Source organism: Aptenodytes patagonicus, chromosome 5, assembly GCF_965638725.1.
Source record: "Aptenodytes patagonicus chromosome 5, bAptPat1.pri.cur, whole genome shotgun sequence".
NCBI lineage: Eukaryota > Metazoa > Chordata > Aves > Sphenisciformes > Spheniscidae > Aptenodytes > Aptenodytes patagonicus.
This window is the reverse complement of record NC_134953.1, coordinates 46,841,288-46,861,669: the sequence shown is the minus strand read 5'-3', so window position 1 is coordinate 46,861,669 and position 20,382 is coordinate 46,841,288. Positions and strand designations below refer to the sequence as shown.

General features: G+C 39.2%; 1 protein-coding gene across 4 annotated transcripts in view; it reads left to right on the top strand.

The window, feature by feature from the left end:
- PLA2G4A (phospholipase A2 group IVA) overlaps positions 1 to 20,382 on the top strand; it is a 106,067-nt gene that overhangs the window by 45,339 nt on the left and 40,346 nt on the right. For all 4 annotated transcript variants that reach the window (XM_076339549.1, XM_076339546.1, XM_076339548.1 and 1 more), the window contains 4 exons: positions 10,380 to 10,528; positions 14,104 to 14,217; positions 17,459 to 17,496; positions 19,653 to 19,794. In XM_076339549.1, the coding sequence (XP_076195664.1) occupies positions 10,380 to 10,528; positions 14,104 to 14,217; positions 17,459 to 17,496; positions 19,653 to 19,794 (443 nt within the window). The remainder of the gene's footprint in view (positions 1 to 10,379; positions 10,529 to 14,103; positions 14,218 to 17,458; positions 17,497 to 19,652; positions 19,795 to 20,382) is intronic.

Sequence of the window (20,382 nt, the reverse complement as noted above, 5' to 3'; positions counted from 1 at the left end):
GCTTCATCTACTTTTGATGTTATCATAATAAACAGTGTAATTCCGGGCGTTTTAAGGAAAAGGTCTTTTCTTAAAAATAAAAACGTTTAAGGTTTGGATAGCTTGTGGCACTAGTACTCAGCTTCTATCCCAGTTTCTGTCCACCCGGTTAGAATTAAAGATGCATATCCACTGTAGTTAGCCTGCTCAGATAAACAAGTTAAAGTATTGGGAGCACTCCTGTCAACAAAGCTCAACCCGGGTTGCAAAACTTGCTAACACGGAGGTGGAAAGCAGCTTCTATAAGTGGCTCTTGGCACAGTTAGCCCATGCTGCTGCAACCAGCAATAGACATGTGCCGCAAGTCAAGATGTTCTTCCACTGGGGCAGTGTCACTGATGTGCTTCCTGGTTGTCTCCTGGTTTTCCAAAGGAAACGAGGAGCTGTGGCATTGCGTGGGATGAGTGTGCACCTTTCCCTGCCTGTAGCACCAGCCTGGCCCTGGCTGTAGAATCTGTTTCAGCAATGTGGAGGGAAAGGGGAGGTGGTGTCCAGTGCAGTTTCAGTCACCATTTCTCTCTTCATACGCCTTTACCCGGGGGTTGTGTTCACTTTCAGCCATAGCTCTTGGTGTTGAAGCTGGCTCATTTAAAGCCAGAGTCACAATAGTGTAGTGCAGTTTAGGCATACGTATGCAGTGTTTTAAACCTCAGCTAGCTGAAAGGGAAGGAATTAGAGATTTGCCTGCCTGTGTTAGAGCAGGGACAGAACAGTTTGTGTTACAGCAGCTCATTCAGAACTAATCCAGCTGTTCTCTGTATCACAGCTGGCTGGTCTTGCACCCTGACTTAGCTACAGTATACTTGATTTAACTGTTGAAGTGTCATTAGATAATGCTCTTCCTGCAAGGCCGTGAAGCAGGACCTGATTTTTGCAAGGGAGCTTCAAGAGGAAAACAAGTCAAACTCCTCCCCTTTGCTAGCCTAACAACCTGGAAAAAGTAGGTCAGAGTTGGCTGGTCTTCCAAGTCCTACAGGCTGCACATGCAGATCTTCACGTCTCCAGGAGCCATAAAATATACTATATGCATAACAGAGCAAAGCAGAGGAGGAACACTAGAATTATCTTGCAGGAAGGAGATAGAAATGTTCCCATTTGGACCCATGCTGCTCCAGTCTGTGCTAGGGTGGCCTGGATGGGCAACAGTGTCCCAAGATGACCAAGCTCTGTGGCCTTCAGCAACCCCTTTTGATTTGACTCTTCCCAACAGCCCTTGTACCAGCCCTACTGTTGGTCATATCCTGTAGTGGTCCATGCTCCATCACCAACCATAGCAGCTGACTCTGGCTCTAGAGCCATAGGCTGGTACTGAAATATGTATCTTTAAAAAATGTGTATCTTCGAAAATGAACAATACTGGTAACTGCTCATGAAATGTCTACTGCAGATCTTAGTCTAACATTGAGGCAACAGTAGACTAGATTTCAGTTTCCCTCACACATGCAGTATTTTTGCCCTGGTTAGCCAGAAGCAGTACTGGGAGGTGAAAGTTGTGTTGGAAACAGGCTCATGTGTTCCACAGTGAAACTGATCCAGAAAATGCTGCTCTTTCCAGCTGCAAAAATATCTTTTCGATGAGAACTAAATTCTATCTCTGAACACTTGCCATGTAGTTATTGAGGCAGGGACTGTTTCTGTGAAATGTTAGTGAAAGCTTGTTTTCATCCTAGAGGAAGGCTCTCCTGTTACTCTGTTACACTGTAATGATAACATCAAAGCAGTCATGCTGGCTTAGACCAAAGATCCGTCTTGCCTGATATTCTCGTTGAAGGATCTCCTTGTCTCCCTGCCCTTGCCATGCTGTGACCAACTGCAGCCCCAGGAAAAGGGAGCTTGATGGTGACTGGGAACTGTTTACGTTTCATGTGCTGTCGTGTCTCCAGGCAGAACTTCATGGTGAGGCTCTCCAGGGTTGTGGACACCACTGATTCTCCAGTTTGAGCCTTTCACTCCCTCCATTTAGGAGGGGTCTCGCTCCTTTTATTCCATTTGTCCTCTGTAATAATTTGATTTCTTCCTGCTTTCTTTTCTTTTCCCTCTCATCCCCCTTCCCAGGGAGCGCTTTGAAGCTGTGTTAGGGTTGGGCTAATGCCTGATTCTAAGAAAGAATCAGGAAGAACATCAGTCATAGTCAGATACAAAGGAAAAATACAAACAGGGTAAGCATGTGATACTTCCCTCTGATCCTCTCCAAGCAGTCAGCTGTCTTCGGTAAGGGACTCCCTCAGCTGGATGTGCTTCTGATGTAATTAGTAGCCCTTACTGAGTTTCTCTTGCATAAACTTCACTGGTTTTCCTTGAATCCACGTAAGTCTTCTCATCCACAGCTCCTTTGATAAGGAGTTCTGCAGGTTGCTATTTACTGCATGAAGACGACTTTTAATTTGTTTTGAAAACGTGTTTTTAAAAGTGTGATTTGAAGCATCCTCTGGTTACTTGCATTTTGCAGGATGCTAACTGTCCCACATATTGGTCTGTACCAAAAAAAGGTTCTTATGCATAAATAAATGTGCTAATTTATATATTTGTGACTGAATGTGTTCTAAAAGGGAGAAAGAAAATCATTTAACCTTCATCACTACAGAAAGGAACACTTTTGTAAAGCCTGTCACTAAAAACTATGCTCTGTCAAAGTGTCTGACCAACAGTGTTATAGGACAGTTGAAATACCGGGAATGTCTACTTAATGCTAGGTTGTGCCATGCTTAGTTGGACAGATTAACTCAGATGCACAATCATCCCTTTCCCTTTATGGACCTGTTAACGTCGGTGTACATATGCTGTTCTGACTAAGTGCTTCGCAATCATTCTTCAGTCCTGTAAATGAAATGCCTGTAATGACATGACTGAGCAGCGAGGTTGGGGCAGACACAATCCACAGGTGTCACTTCGTTTTTGAGTTTTCTGTAATTGCTTGCAGTAGCAATGATGATGGTTTTACTAAGATGTGATGTTTACGTAGCCAACCTGAGCCTATACTTAGCTACGGTTCTGCCCAGTTAGGACAGCTCCAGGTTTTTAAAATGTTCCTGACAATTGTCTGAATTAAAAAGTCAAGGGAAGAACCTCTTCTCACTCAAAGGCCTGGAGGCTGCACTTCAGCAATATAGTAAATCAAGCTCTAGGGCTGCTGGTAGAGGACCAAAACCTCTAAAGCCTCATGATACCAAACACAGATCCAGTGTAAACTTGTTCTGTGGATTCAGAAAACGTTGCCAGTTTAAATTTGTTTTAGCAGACTTTATGCCAGACTAGGAATAATCTATACTCCATCAGCTAACATAAATCTGGAATAAAAGTCATATTGTGGGTTTTGAGTAACTCACCAGGAATGTGATGATATGCCTAAACCTACTCTAGACCAAATTATCACTGCCCAGATCTGGCATTACTGTGGACCCACAGTCATAGCTGAACTAGGCAGCCACACCGCCTGTTCCTTCTCTCCTGCTTGTGTCTTTGTTGGCAGAGCGAAATGCTTCACAAGTTTAACACTGAAAAAGCTCTGAAGAACTAGGCATTTAATTAATTAAAAAAATCCCCAAACCCCTTAGATTCTGGCACACTACTAGAAAACCAGATTTTTCTCTGGGCTATTGCAAGCTAATGTTTTAGTCATTTTTTACTGCTGTCTGCAAAGGGAATTGTACAGATAACCTAGAGAAGTGAATATTTTTTTGGTGGTGTCACTTTTACAAATTCGGTTTGAACCTAGTGAAGGGTTCAGCTGACTGGTTTGGGTTTTTTTTTTTTCCTTTCAAGGCTGGATCACCAAAGCTGCTAGTGATGTCCCACCCCACTAAACTGGGTGGTAGTGCACAGCCTTTGCTGGGGGTTCAGTTCTTAAGTAACAACGCCGGAGATGAAAAGCACTGTAATACAAGGCACTAATAATCTCTAATAAATGTATTACCCAATCACAGGATTTCTCATAGCATAGCTGCTGGTTTGGGAGCTGCCTTACTTCAGTTGTAGTCACCTTCCGCTCATGAAATCTTGCACTGCATCATCCCTCTTGAAAATGAAGGCCAAAAGCCCTTGCATTTCCTGTAGTACCTTAAACACAGGCAGCAAATAACCTGTTGCCTCCTCCTTGGGACCCCTTACTGGTAATCTCTCTGTGTACTTCTGGATATTTTAGGTTCCCTGTGGCCTTCTGGCATGTCTCCAGACTCTTAGTCTAGCATCACTATTACTGCTAGACTATGAATTTGTCTGTTTGAAGACTCTCAGAAGTATCTGCTCCAAATGAATGGGAGGCCTGAATTTGTAGTGGACTCAGCTACAGTCCTTTTTGAAAATGGAAATTCAGAACATATCTAAAAAGACAGATCAAAAGTTTGGTCTTATTGCTGTTAGCTGCTGCAGTGTTTTATGCTATTGAATTGGAGGGCTTGTGATTCTGCAGTTGTGGTAGTTTTTAACGCAAAGATTACCTAAGAGAGTGATGAGATGCATTTGTATGTGGCGGCCTGACACAGCCAGTTCTGCTTCTGGCATTCCCAGGCTCCACCTCTTCAGGCAGGGGAAGAACTTGGTTTCCAAAATCACACTGCCAGCCTCTGCAGCAAAGACTCTACATACTTATTTGTTGCCTGTGAATTGGGAGGGAGGGTACACCAAGCCGATGTCTTACCCTGAGCGCCAGCACCCTAATTGGACTGTTTACCATCCCCTCCATCCCGTCACACAGCCCGGTAGCATTGCTGGCTGCTGTATGGGAGACCTTGCGGCTCTGCCTTTTTTCCATTCCTCCTTGCCCGTCTGATACTGAATTAATTAATCAATTAATGGTGCCTATGTTCTCCTGAACACAGGAGACATCTTCTTTTAGGGCCTTGTGTTAGTATGTCCTTTCACTAATGTGCAGCAGAGCAAGGGTAAGCCAAATCTAATAATTCACATATTTGTTAATATGTGGTTTGGGAAACATTAATTATTTGGGAATTATTGATATTTGACAATTACTGATAAGTACTGTTTTTAAGAGTTCCCTTTTTTTAAGCTGGGAAATCACATTAACCTGGGAAAAAACATGATTTCAAAATTCATTACATTTTCACCTGACGGTGGCAGAGACCAAATCGTGTTTTTATGCCACTGTGAAGCATATTGTCCAGTAAGCCCCATAAAATTCACTATTTGAATAAAAATTCAGTTATTATTTTTAAGCACACAACAAAACTATGTTTCTGGCCTAGGAAGAGATTCATAGTAGCTCGTGCCAGGCTTGTTCACTGTGATTGATACTACTTAATGTTCAACCCATTGAAAATGCCTTTGTGCCCCCTGCTTTGGGTTTCTCTAGGCAAACGGTAGGTTTGATAACTTCCATAAAATTCAGAGGAGCCCTGCAGCCGGACAGCAGCGAGTATGTGCTGCACAGCCTGCTCGAGCTCCCTTCCACAGCCAGAACCACTTGCACATAAGGCACAGCTGGCATTTTTTAGCTTCATTCCCCTTGGAGGAGAGGGAGGTAGTTCAGCAATTCCCATTATTAGCTTGACCTTGGTCAAGCTGCTCAGCTGCATGTAACTTCATGCTAACCAAGTTGTACTGTAGTGCAGTAAGCCAAAAAAAATGGTGGAAAGTAGACAAAGATGGTCATTTGGGACCTAGTAAGATTTTATGAACGGCGTTGCACTTAATGGTGGAGGATGTTGGTTAACCAGAAGGCAAAAAACTCCAATGAACCAAACTAACATAGTTCTATAAGGAAGTTCTGCCATGTACTTGCTGGAATATTCCTGTAATTGCATAAATATGGTATCTGGAGATCATGGGTCCAAAAAATCTGGATCCAGATTTACTTTCTATAATGGTGATGCATATGTTAACTGAAATTAAAGTTAATATAGTTTTATTTAATATCCATTATGATCACAAGTGTTTATGACATGCTCATGTGGAAACAAAAGACAAATTCTTATAGTGCAGAATTTTTCTGTAGCAAACCAGATTTTGGAATACTTCAAGAACTTTGCATTTCTTTCAACTTTTGATGGACAAATGAGATAAATTTTAATGTATGATGGTAGTGGCTTCATCCTTGGGATTTTATATTTGAACAGGCTTTCTATAGTTTCTTTATGTCTATTATGCTATTGAAATAATTGAAATCGGAATGAATGAAATATAAATAATATGTCTGAAATATTAATTATATTAATATGGGGGCCTGATGACAGTCATCTCACCAAATTAGTAACACAAGATCAAATGGTTTCCAGTCATGGTAGAAAATTTTACAGGTTTCTTTAATAGACAGATTGCTTAAAGCATTACTCATTTTTAATGTGAAAATGATTGATCCTAATTAATAGCCATTGTGTGTTTCACTTCATGATTCATAATGTAATTTAGAGATAGAATTCTACTGCAATTACTTAACCAGGAGATAAATCAAATGAGGAAAAGTCATTGAATCCTTACTTCCTACCTTTCAGCCGTTTCTTAAGCCAGTGTGTTTAAAAATAACAGTTTAGATGCTGACTCTGCTTTTGTTATTGGATATCTGTCTTCAGCCCCTGGAGATTTGGTGGATGCTGTAAATCTTACAAAAGGATTATTATGAACATTTTGTTAATTACCTTTATAATTCATCTAGCTATAAGCTGCTAATTGCAGGACCCTCTGTTAGTTCCATTGACATCAATGCTGAAACTCTTAATTTTATTTTTTAGTGTAAAGGTGGGGTTTTAGATACACTTGTACTTAATTGTCAGTTCATATTCATTTTTTCCTGAGAAATACTAATGGAGTCTGATCCCTCTATTCCAGAGCATTACGTATGCCGTTATGTCTGAAGCTCTTTGACACTGGGAGAAGTACGACGTTTTAGTTGCACGCACATGTTGAGGCACTTTCTGTAAATAGTCAAAGAGTTCCAGGAAGAGAGGAATATGGAATCATACCATGCAGTCACTGTCTTATGGTAGTGCATGTGTCCATTTGCAAACCTTCCAAACTTTACCTACATTAAAAAGTTGAGATGCACTGCAGATAGCTAGCCCACAAATTACGGAGGAGTCATGTGAGAATGCTTGCACAAAGAATAGCCCAGAGCCTAGCTGAGCTGTATAGAAACTTCGTTTTCTTCAGAAGTGTCCTGAGGAAGAAGTACAAATTCTTACGTGTTGCTTCTTTTGAAAAGTCTGTGGTTGGTATTTCAAGTAGGCTGCTAAAATAAAAGAGTAATTCCACGACAGTGTTGTCTCTACATAGGTAATTCTCTTGTATTGATTACACTTGCAAAACATCAGCTTTTGACTCATAAACCATTTCATAAAGATGCTTCCTTTTAAAATCAAAAACATAGATAACAGCAGTGATCAAGCTACTTTTCACTTACGTTTTCAGATTAGTTTTTTTGAAAAGCATACCTGGCAAATCAACTAGGAAAAACACAAACAGGAATAAAGACATCCATGCAAAAGGATACACACTCTGTCTGTTTTTTCTGCGTTTGATAACTTTAATGTTTTGAGATACATTAAGTGAATACTTTTGTGTTACTTGCCAGATTGCTGGTAGCTAGTTTTTGGTTCCCAACCAATAATAAGGAGTAAGATTTTGATTACTATAGTATAGCTTATAGCAATATCTTAATCAGAGCACACAGTCTTCCAATATTTTTCCTCTTCATCTGAAGAAGGAAGTTATAAAAGAATAGATTTTAATTTTCTTAATTGAAAATAGCGCAAAATAAACTTTCAAACATGAAAGGGCAGATGATTAACTCTTTGCCTCGGGCTAAAAAAGATAATAAAGGCAGGGAGTGAGGGGGCGGCTTGGCAATACTGAGTTACGAAGACTGATTTTTCTAAGTTTAGTTGTTCCGTGCCTTGGGTTTAGTTTCTGTTTCAACACTTATTTGGAGTCTGTCCGATAGGAAGTTAGTAATGGCATCCGTATGCCAGCTGTGCAGTGGTATGGGATTTCCACAGGCTTCGGGATTTTGAATACAGATAGGAAACCATTTGCTGTTTGTGTTTAAAAGAAAAAATTAGAGTTTTGTAACTAATAGTTAGGGCTGATAGCATAATCGCATAAAAAATTAAATGGAAAGGGAAGCATTGACGTTTTGCCCAGAACGCTGTTCAGCACCAGTGTTTTGGTTAAAAAACAAGCTTTTGTAGCAAGTCTCTTGGCAGAGCAACTCTGTAATGTTTATTGCCAGAGTAGTGCTTGATATCCAGACTTACCAGATGAGATCTTGTCACTTCTGATTTCGGTAGATATTTTGCTCTTTAGTTTCAAGGGGCCTTGATTCCCTTCTTTCTGGCACAATTTTGTGTAATCATTCAAGGGAGCTAATGTATTCAGTAAAAGTTGGCAATTAGTTACATCTGCCAGTGAGAAAACAGATTTAAAATACACTTGGGGGTTGATCCCCCTGTTCCCCTGACTTTAAATAAGAGACAAGATCAGACATAGATTCTTAGGAGCTAATAAAGTTTGCTATTTAAGGGCTTTCCACACTGATCCCCAACTTGAAATAGCTGCTTGTTAATTATACAGGTAGCAGTGTGACCTGCCAAATAGTAGCAATTAGCTAAGCCCCACAGATACGGAGCACAGTGTAAAACTCTCTAAGAAGTTCTGGGGAGTGTTGTAGCAGTCCAAGGAAATTCTCACACAGTGAAATCTTTGAACCACAAAGTCTATTCACATACAAAATTTTAATTGAGGGAGCCTGAGTCTAGAGGAAGGTTTGTTTACTGTCCCTAAAGTTTCCCTAGCTAGAGGAATACTTAATTCAAAGCATGACCCTTGTGTATTATTCTGCATCTCCAGGGATATTTGAAGTATTTTGTGGGTAAGTTCAGTATCTTTTATGTTTGGTGATGGCATCAGAAGGCACGTTAGGTCTGGCTGATGTTCCCCACTAGAATTGCCAGGAGGCCAAACGTTTTGAGTTTTTTTTCCGTTCTGCCCTGGTACACGTACAGAACCTCCTGAGTGGTTTCAGAAAGCCTTTTTTTGGTTGTTTGGTTGTTTTTTTTCCAAAAGATGATTGATTCCCATTTGAAAGTATCAAACTTTTTCGTTTTGCTCTTTCCCTCCTTCTCCCAGCTGAAATGACCATGTGGTTCTGGGCCTCAGCAATCTCACTGATAACGTTTTATTGAAATCCAAGAGTCTCTAAAATCATTTGGCTTTGCTGAAAAAAGTATCTTTAGACTTAAAGTGTGTACAAGGAGGAATATTCAGACCTGTTTTACCTAGTAATGGGTTTTAATCTCTTTCAACAAGAGACCTTTAAGGAAAGGATTCTTGTTTGTGGTGGGTATTGTATTTGCTTGAAAATGTTTCACTAAAGCAGAGGACAAACTTTGAAGAGAGGATGCTGGAAAGATGTGCGTGTTTTACCACAGCAGAGCAGGTAGCTTTTCATGATCACCAAAACCACAGAAATAACTTCCCATGCTTTCCTGTGAAGCACCTGAGCAATGTTTTAGAGAAATCTGTAAAGGACTACATCAGCCTTGGCCCAATTTGACAGAAAAAAAATCTCATCGGACAGAAAAAACCTCATTGGACAGAAAAAAATTACATGCTTTAACCGGTTGGAAAAGTAGGATTTTTAGGGCTGCCAGCAATGCATTCTTTGCTCTCAGGAATGGCTATTATTAGACACATCAGATGAGTTTTGTCAATGTGCATTTTTCTCCCACTGATAATTCTAATTAGCTATGGTTGGCATATGTTTCTTTATTTTCAGTTAGTGTTCTGCACAGTTGTTATTCAAATATACTGTGTAAATAAGATCTTGATTCTGTGGTAACCTCCACAAAGCTCTGGTGATGGCAGTGGCTTCAGATTTGAACAGCTCTCCTTACGCTGTGTTTAGCAGTACATAAGTGGCCCGACTGATTTCCTTTGTGATTGCCAAACCAGCAAAGGTGAAAGAGGATCCCAAACTGTCTACCAAGTTGCTTGTTTTCATTAACTGAAGTCTGTTTTTGTGGAATACTTACTTCTGTGACACAAGCCAAAGTAATTAAAGGCTATGAAGAGAGGAAGGGGTAAAAGCTTTTAAAAATAATTACCACTGCCTGGTGGAAGTATACATATTTCCAATAAACTTGAATCAGTCCCAGTGCCATTCTGTTTGTTCAAAGCTTTTCTCCTCCCCTCTTAAAAGCATAATGTCTGTTTCTTTTTGGGAGATTGTTAATATCATTGTATCATTCATGTCATTATATTTATGTAATTTATATAGTTGAATATTTTTCTGTCATAGACCATGAGGTGATCTGTGGATTCACATAATTGTATTGATTATTACAACCCAAACTGGAGTTTTACCTAACTTGAACATCTATTTTGCTCTGTAGTTGACACTCCAGATCCCTATGTGGAGCTGTTCATCCCATCCGCCCCTGACTGCAGGAAGAGAACGAAACATTTCAATAATGATGTGAATCCTGTGTGGAACGAGACCTTTGAGTTCATTTTGGATCCCAACCAAGAGAATATTCTTGAGGTAAATCACATGGCTGAGCTGCATCTGTGAAAATGTACAATGTCTGGAAGGTTAAAATAACAGTAGCTTGTACATGTATGGCATCTGTTGTCTCAAGATTACAACTTTTTTTTAAACGTTAAAGGCTGGTTTTTGCCTTTAGGCATGGTGCTAAGCAACAGGTGTTGTATAAATTGTATTATTCAAGGGGTAGCCTTGAGAGTCATTACAAGATATGCCTCTGAGTCATCTCTCGGACTGCTCCTGAGGAATAGTAGCTTACTATTCTTCACATCAGCCATAAATTATTTTCTCCCTGCTTCCTACACTGTCTCAGCTATTATGGACAGTGAATAGGTGGGGGTAAAGTCAAGTCTCTGCCCATTCCCTGCTTCTCCCTGAGGAGACAGAAAGCAGAAGCATGGTTCTGCTGTCTCCCCTATGCCTGGAGCCAAGGGCCGAGTAGCCCACCCAGTGATGTTTTGGGTACTCTTATTCCATGTGCAGGCTTGTTGACTAAGCCACCATTAAGTCTCAGTACGTTAAGCCTTTCCGGGTTATATACAAAAGGTGAGTGTTAAGTGTAAGTATTTTATAAGTGGGCATGGCAAGCATTTAAGGTTATCTATAGTCCTTTGTTAGTTTGGTTCTTCGTAGAGGATGGCCCTAACATGTGAAGTCTTCTGATCCAAGCTTATGGAGTTTCAGTCTAAATGGCCAACTGGGACAGAGGTTAAAGCCTGTGAAGCTTTTCATTGAGCTAGTAACCATAATCTCTTGAACATAAACTGTTCAAGATCTGAAAATTGAATTGTGCTTCCTACAAGGTTCCCTGTGTTCCCGGGGAGAGGGGTAGGTTCTACAGTTCGGGGAGGAAGAATCCCACGATCAGCTCAATGGAGCATGAAGAACTATCATATGCATCCTGCACAAGAGACAGCAATACTAGGGAATTCACAATAACTTCACTACAGCTTTGCAGAAAGCAGATTACCCAAAATAGCTTCCACCAGCTGGTCAGGTGCAACAGTCACCTGAGTTGATTCTTACTAAATGTTTTGGTCATAGACATACAAACTGGCCACGTGAAACTTGAGAAAAGTTTGAAATCTCTAACTTAGTTCTTGCTTTCCAATAATAAGTCAGGCAAATAGATATCAGGAATTAAAAAGAGGAATGGAGTGATTCTGGCTTCTTTGTGAGAAAGCATTTGTCGAAATAGGAAGAAGAAAAGAAGAACTTGGGTTCATCAACCTGCTTTTGTTGCAGTATGGGAACTAAAAATGATTTCAATTTCACCTGATAAAGCCTTTGTGGATTCTAACAGAAGTCCTGGGGCAGAGAGTTTTACCTGTCTCTTTGCAGATGCTGTGCTTTTTTTGGAAGATCTGCAGGAGCTACAGCTGGCTAAATAATTGATGTGATCTATAGTAGCTCTCATGATCTTCAAAAGATGAGCAGAATGGTAAACTGAGGAATAGCAAATAATAGTTAAAGTACAGTCCCTTGGTTTTACTGGCATTGTATAAAGACTGGGTCAGATTCTGCTTGTAGTTACACTTAGGCAGCTTCCCTAGTAATGTATGAATTTGTTGAGTACAAAATTTGGTTCAAGGATTTTTAAAGGATAAATTTAACTCACAAACAGCAAGCGGCTTACCTGATGCCTTCTTGGGAACAGTACCACCTCTTATACTCTGTATGTTTATGCATTCTGATGTGAAGAAGTTGAAATGCTGGCAAGGCATTAATTTCTTACTGTTACATGATCTCAGATACATTTGACCATGTGGAGGCCTGGGTCATTCGCTCCCTTCTGTGGTAACAATGTGACTAGCTCACTTCCCACCAGAGTGAGAACCCCCAGTTACTGAAACATCTTTTGTAATTTGGCTAACATTTTGTAAGATGTTTCTCAGTTTTTAGCATGGTTATATGCAGTTGTTATAAAGTACAGGATTGCATGAGCTGGCATGCTGTTGATTTCCAGCACAGTATGGCCATAGCATACTGCCAGGTTCTGCAAGTATCTATCTCCTGTAACAGAACACAACAAGGTTGATTATAAGCAGAATTTGGAAATGTATCCTTACAATAACTAAAGGCTGTTGCTGGTTTCTGAGACACATGGTTAATTGTGGACCTCGTTGATATGTATATTTGCATACACATATATGTGGTGTTCACGGTAAACATTCTCTTCACCATGAAAGGTATAGCCTTTAGGTTAAAACTGATGTTTGTGTTCTCCCATTGTTGTACACACATGCAGTGCCCAGCAGAGCCTTTGGATTCTTCGTGGAGTGCAGTGTCAGAATTCAAATCTGTGAAACCACCTACCCACCCAAAAGCTCTTTGTGAATTCCCAAGCTCACACAGACTCCACAATCCTCTCAACTCCTCAGATTATTTTAATCTAAATCTTTAACTCTATCCCAAGTGCAGTTTTCACTCTGAAGTGTAAGAAGGTCTCCAAAATCCCATTAAGAAGTTGTTGCTATTGCTATTTGGTTTTCAAAGACAGCCCTCAGAGATTACAGCAATGGGCATAGAGTTCTGCAAGGAAACAGAAGAATGTAGATGCCATTAAAATAATGAGTTCTGTCCTAAAATACAGTTCATCATTTCAAAGGGTTGCTTGTGGCACAGGATGAAGAAGATTCTTTAAAGCTGAGAACAGGCTGAACCCAGATGTAGCAACTAGTTATTCAAGTGATTGTATCTTGATTCCATTTGTTTTATGCAAAAGATTTGGTCCAAGCCGCAAACATGATATTTTAGAAGATACAATTCCACAAAGTGGAAAAAAATCGTAAGCCAAATGAGTTTGGAGGACTCATTTCATAGAAACCATGTAAATGGTAATTTGAAATTCTTCTGAACATCTTACTTGAAAACTTGGAAGGCTGCCACTGAGAAAAAAGACTGCTAGACGTAGACCCACATGGATTAGAGCAAAAGCATTGAACAGTGTTCTGCGGTATCCACGTACATCTTTGGATAGTACCACATTTTGAAAAGGTATATGCTCTGACATGGAGAATATGAGAAGAGACTTGAAGGTCTGGCTGGATACGAAGAAAAGCTTTGTGTAATTTGGAATGCTGCACATTTTGCCAAATCATTGCTATAAAAATCTTGGTCTGTAGATACAAGGCTAGGATGGATTCTATCTTCACTGAAAAGTTGCTGTATGTTTTTTGGCGTATCACATTTAAAACCATGTAAGTTTCTCCATAGAGAAGTTTTACTAACTGGAAATTTGAAGTAATTATATCTTTTATATGTATAATTTGAAGTTACTATGTCTGCTTAGAAAGGTGGTGAGATTTACTGACAGAAAGGTGCTCGGATAAAAAACCCTTTGTAAATGATACTGTTGTACTCATGCAATTGAATGCCTTGAAGGTGCCACCTACACTACATGTGAGCTTATCCTGTTTTAAAAGAACATGTCTGTTGGCACTGGATGTTGACTGGGTTGGGTTAGGCCTGTTCCTTTTCCATATAATTTTTTTTTTACTTTAGGCATAGGCTGTATGGAATGAAAAAGGGATTTATCAAAGTAGAATTGAATACCCATGTATCTTTTCTAGGTTACCTTGATGGATGCCAACTACGTTATGGATGAGACTCTTGGCACCTCCACATTTCCTATATCTTCTCTGAAACTGGGAGAGAAGAAGGAGGTCCAGTTAACTTTCAATGATGTAAGTTGCAACATTCATAGCTTTGCCTGTGTTGGTGCAGCTTTGAACATGATGGAAAGTTCTTAAAAGAGGACCTGAACTGAGAGACCTAAACTATTGTGTGGACCAGGTTGTACCACATTTCAGTCCTTTATCAGGTGTCTGAATTTTATCTGTGCCACATTCTGGTTAGATAAAGCTTCTTCACAAATCAATAGAGGATGGTGTTTATAAAGGCTAAGTGATGTGTTCTAAGGACTCTCACTGGGTCTGATGTTACTCGGAGTATTCCCTCAGCCATTTTGTTGAAGCATAAGAAAAACGTTTGGCCTGCTCTTGATACTCGTCAGAAGTACATGTTCCTAGGTGAAAGGAAATCCAAGACTATTTCTGATCCCATCAGTCTACCTCAGTACTATGTATGTATGTGTTTTCTTAATATAGAGTTAAGTTTTGAATTCAAGAAGGGATTAGAATATATCATGGAAGGGGTAAGGATGGCAGCCTTTCAGTCAGGAAATAGCTGAATATGTGGGGGCACAGGACAGGGTATCTCAGGTGAGGATTTTTCTCTGCGTATCCTGTTCTGAAGCTCCTTTTCTAAGCATTCACTGTTGTTCATGGTTAAACACAGAGTACTGGCCTAAAGGCACCGTATTTATCTTCTTACAGTCCTGCTGAGAGGAGAATTAAGCAGTGCCACTGAAGGCCTTAGTGTCTCTTCTGAGAGAATCCTCTTTAAAAGTCTAGTTTCAAACTTCTGCTTGCTAAACCAGTTTCTGCACCGCTTGGTTCAATTTAGTTTAATGGTCTTTGTTAGCATGAGAGGTTACACAGATTTTACTGGTCAGTATATTACCTCTACTACTGATGCCTGTGGCTTCCGGAAAGCTAAAAGAAATTTTTTTATTATTGTATGTTTCACTTTCAATAAATGGCTTGTTGTAACACAGTCCTAGTTAAAATGCAATAATGCATTAATGTATGTGAATGCTCTAAAAAAAAAGGCAAGTCCCAATTGGATTATTCTCTTTAAACACGTATATAAAACTGATAGAGTCAGTTGAACAGAGATTGTCTGCCTGCACAGTGACTCTTGGAAATTGTTGTTAAATCTGCGTGTAATTGAGCTTGTTCTGCACATATTAAAATATCGTCATTTATTAGAGTAACATATCGCAGGCCATTCTGAACATAATTCAGTACTTGTAGTTGCATGCATCACATCTGATTATCTTTATATGTGTATATGTTGTATGCATATACTATATGTATAAATACTGTCTGCATTTCTGTTTTGGGCTATGGTTTATTATATGATCAGAGGTCTCGATTTGTGCCTGCTCTGCTGTTTTCCATGTGATATAACTTTAAAAGTGTGGTTACAGCAAATAACTGATTAAGGCCTATTTATTGGAAATCTGAGAGTTTCATATGTAAGATTTAGCATTTAATTAGGTATAGCCTTATGACAGTTGGAATTTTGATACCCTCATTTTTTTTCCCTTTTTTTTAAGCTACTGCATTTTTTGAAGTTTCTGCATATTTACTTCACTAAGTGCTTCAGTAACTTGGGCTTCCAGAATGTGGGCTGACTGCAGATGCCTAGTTCTGCCAGGCATGAGGTGAGGTAGTGAGAAAGAGCTGATGAATAAATTCTGAAAACACAGTGTACAAAGCTCATGCCAATAATATAAGGCCTTGCCACATCACAGATATGCTTTAACTTCTCATCAGCACTCAGCAAAGCCTGGTAGAGTATATAGGGTAAAAAAATCAGTGAAAAAAGCCAAATACACTCTGAAATTTATAAGCAAATGGTAAGGGAACATCGTCAGGTTGAGCCCAATGTAGGCAACTTGTATACACAACGTGTATTCCTGAGATTTCTGTGGCAGTCTATATAAGGTATAGAAAATGGCATGCTACTTCCCTATTGCAATGTTTCACTTCAAGGATTTATTTAATACCATGTGCGTACATTTTTCTCAACCATTGGATCACTGCGTGGTTTCTGAAGTGCTTTCTACATTAGTAATACCAGGTGCTGGAATAATGTAATTACTACCCTGTCTTTGAAGTATTTCCGTAAATGACTCTTCACTTTGTTTCTTCATGTTCTCCCTTTGTTATTTCTTTGCCTATTCTTTCTCCCGCCACCCTGCTAATATGCTACCTCATTTACAATTCCTATTTCAGAGGGCAGGAGTGGAGTGCCAGGTTTTACCTGGCCCATCGGCAGGTACGCGGGATGAGGGAGGCCAGATGAGGCAGCTTTGCACTTCCATATCCTTAACTACTCTGTATAAGTGTCAAGCAGACGTTCAGTCTGAGGTGTTCTAGCTCCGTTCCTAGTGATCACATACTACAAACGAGGAGGATAATCCGTTTATAGTTAGAGGCAGAGTGAAACAAGACACTGTGTGTGAGCCTTACACACTCCTACAAGGCTGTATCAGTCTGTTGGTCACTATTGCATATGAGAGAGCTCAGGGAGATGAAGATGCTTGTCTGTTCTGTTTTAGTTCTAGCAAACTCGTACTCTTGAATTTTGCCTAACTTTAACCATCATTTTTTAACCTTTTGCCTGCAGGGAACCCCTTTAAGTGCTCTGTGAAAGGCAGAGGAGACCAACCTATAGCTTGTGGGTCAGGTAGTTCTATGTGGTCTGCAAGTGAAATAATTATGTAGTGACATTTATTAGTTTACTTGCATTTGTAAGCAATCACTCTTCCTGATTGATAATTTAAGCACATTTAACTGTGGAAAGACACTTGGTGCCTCATGTGGAACACAGAGCAGTCATTCCCTTACAAGTCTTTGTTTCAGATACGAGTTGAGTATGAAGCTTACCCAGTGAACTGGGAAGCAAGTGGCAGATAGACTGTGGCTGGCAGTAGAAAAAAAGGATCGTAAGTGTGTGAAGACAATTAGATCCCTTCAGGCCAAAGATGAATAGCACTGTCAAAAAGTGATTGTCAGTGGAAGAAAGCCAAGAAAATGGGATCTGATGAATGAAAGTCAGGACCTAGTAGCATTTTCTACTGTATTCAGTGCTAGTGGAGTATTTTGGAATCACATTGTGTGCTTTTAAAAAAAGTTCTGTAGAAAAGAAACTCATTCATGTATTTCAGAAATGTCCTCCTTTTTAAAAAAAGTGATTTAAAGAAAAATTCTGACAGTAATAGTTTATGTTCCAGGTGTGTTTGTGTTTTTTTCCCTCTGTAAGTGGTGTAACCATATTTAAATATTTCTTGTTTAGGTCACAGAAATGACTTTGGAATTGTCTCTTGAAGTATGGTAAGTATCTCATATTTAAAAAAAAAAAGTGGAAAATATATTAGCAGCAAAGGTATTTTTTATTTTACTCTATTTGTTAGAATTTTCTTACAAACAAGTCAGGTAGAGTGCAAAAATTCCTTGTTCTAACATAGAAATACCAAGTACTGTAAAGTCAGGAGATTTTAAAATTGAGGGTTGTTTTCACATTGTAATTCTATCATTGACTTAAACACCATTATTTGTACTAATAGGTGTGCCCTTTTCAAATGTTTGCAGGAACAAGGCCATCATATATGAATTTCTCATCCTGGTTTATGTTAAGTGCTTTCCTTTTCAAGGGCTTTTTCTCTAATAAACTCATAGACATCAGGTTCAGCCGTTATCCTCATTATTTTACCTTCTGTGGTAACTATGTGTCTCATGTTAACTTTCAGCGTATGTGATAGTCATTACAAAGCTGCCCCTGAAATGTATTTGAATGTTAATACCATGCAGTACTGAAGTCAAAGGTGAAGATCTTGGTAGGGCCAAGATTTCACCATGTGTAAAGCTAAGCGGATGGCTACCTTTTTTTTCCCTTTTTTTTTTCTTCTCTCTAGTTTTCTTTCTCCCTCTTTCTTAGCCTATCTAGGTGAAAGACCAAAAATCACCTTGAGGCATAATCAGAAAAATATATTTTAAGTCTAAAAATTAATTACTGAGAACAAGGCATTTAAAGAGTCTTTTTTAGTCTGTAACTATAAATAGCAGTGCTGAGCACTGTAACTGTGAATGTAGAACTCCTTCATAATGACTCTGGAGACTGACAAACATCCCCCAGGGATAATTTCTGCTCATCGTTTTCTACTAGTAGGGATGTGTATGTGGGTGGTCCTTGAGACCACCCCTAAACCTTCCAGGGCTTGTACATTACAAGTATTTCATATCTCTGACATTAAATTAACAGAAGATGCTTGGCTATGTCTTGCTGCTCTTAGGCAGTAGGCTTTGAAATATTTTAAACAAAAGGATCTGATCAAGTTCTGCTCTGTCATTCTCGGATGGCCACATGGATTTTGGATTCTGTGTGGACCTCTTGTTCATGGTATCATATATACCTTCATGGAACATTGCTTCTAGGCAGTCTTTTTCCCCCTTTTTCTTAATCCCATTATTTAATTACTTAATAGGTTTTTAAAAAATCTGAAGAATTATTATCTGTGCCTAAATAGATCCATTTCACAATTGTATGTTTTTCATAAAGGACTCTTAAAAATGCTGCCTTGTAACTAACATGTCAAAGTATCCACAAACAGTTTTAGCTCATCTTTGTAAATATGGGAATTCAGTGAGGCAGGTACCAGGACAAATTTGTACACTCCTCCTCGTTGCTGTCTGTTAGAGGTATTGTAGTTCAAACTCGTGGAATGACATACAGGCTCAAGGAGTTAACTAGCCCAAATGCGGTGGCAGTTCAAATTGTTTATCCTGCCTTGATACCCGAAATGAGAAGTGGGAGCTGAAGTTGTAGCTTTTATTTAAGTACAGAACTGAGGTCTTCATGCAGCCCTATGTACACTTTTGATCACACAATGTGGGAAAAAACTAGAGAAAAAGGCTTATTCCTGTAGCCACCAGTACAATTTTTGCTAAGTTCCATACAGTTTTTGATTGTAAGACTGAATGAATAAAGAGTCAAAGTTATCCTCTCCTCCCTTAACATGAACCTCTAACTTAAGGAGAGTATATGTTAGTAGGAATGTGTGAACTTTTTTCATTGCAGTTCTTTGTTCAGTGGATAAGCAGAGAACTCAAATTTCTAGACTGTAAATTTATAATTGTATGTGAGTGGTGATCTCACTTGCTCTATTTTAATTTAGTATTTTTTAAGACCACATAATACACCACTAGAAGCTGCATATTTTGTGTTTTGTTTTCATTAGTCTGTGAACAATTGAGTTTTCTATATCAAATACACGTCTTAAAGATGCAGCGTGCCATTGTTCTTTGTGTCCATCACTCTATTAAATCAGCTGATGCAATTGTGTTGCATGACTAACCATAATTTTATTTTATTTCATCTTATGTAAGTTAATGAGGAATTTACTCTTACTTCCATTCATTTCCCTAGGTGATATTTTTAATTCTGTTTTGAATTATGCCTTTTGTTAAAGCCTGTCTGTTTTGCAAAATAGCTCTTCAACTGATCTCCGGTTCAGCATGGCTCTGTGTGATGAGGAGAAGAAATTTCGGCAACAGAGAAAAGATAATATCATACACAGCATGAAATCATTTCTAGGAGAGGAAAACAGCAAGAACTTGACTACTTCCCGTGATGTAAGTCTGGAGAGTTCACATCAAGATTAGTATCACCTTTGGAGTCCTGCATTTGTCTCTCAAAGGAATGAATGAGACATATGAGGTAGAAGGGTTCAATGTAAAGACATATGGTAGAAGCAAAAAAATTTCTTTTTCCTCTATGTGCGTACAATATTTAGAATGGAGAATAATTTTTCTTGTGCTCTAAATTTATAGATTAAAGTTTAAGGAGACAAAATCCTGTGCTAAAATGAAGCGTCACTTAAATAAGATATGTCCATTATGTTTAAAAGGACAAGACTGCGTAAATGCCATTGTAGGATAGAAATCACAGCTTTTCATTTGCACTGGCACCTTAAACAAACTGCTGTAACTTTTATCTGATTCTTTATTGTTTTAATCCTTAGCAGGCTGCCTAGGTTAAAATTGGGTAAAGGAGATAAATCTATGCTTTTCATTTTGCTCTGATTCTGAATTCCATGCTTTGTTAAGGTGTTGGTTCTGAGCTGAGATCGTCATCTGAAAAATGCCTAAAGGGCATGTGAAATACCTGCTGCACAAGAAGTGTGCGGTGGCTCTGGGCACGCGCCCAGCTGCAGAATCTGC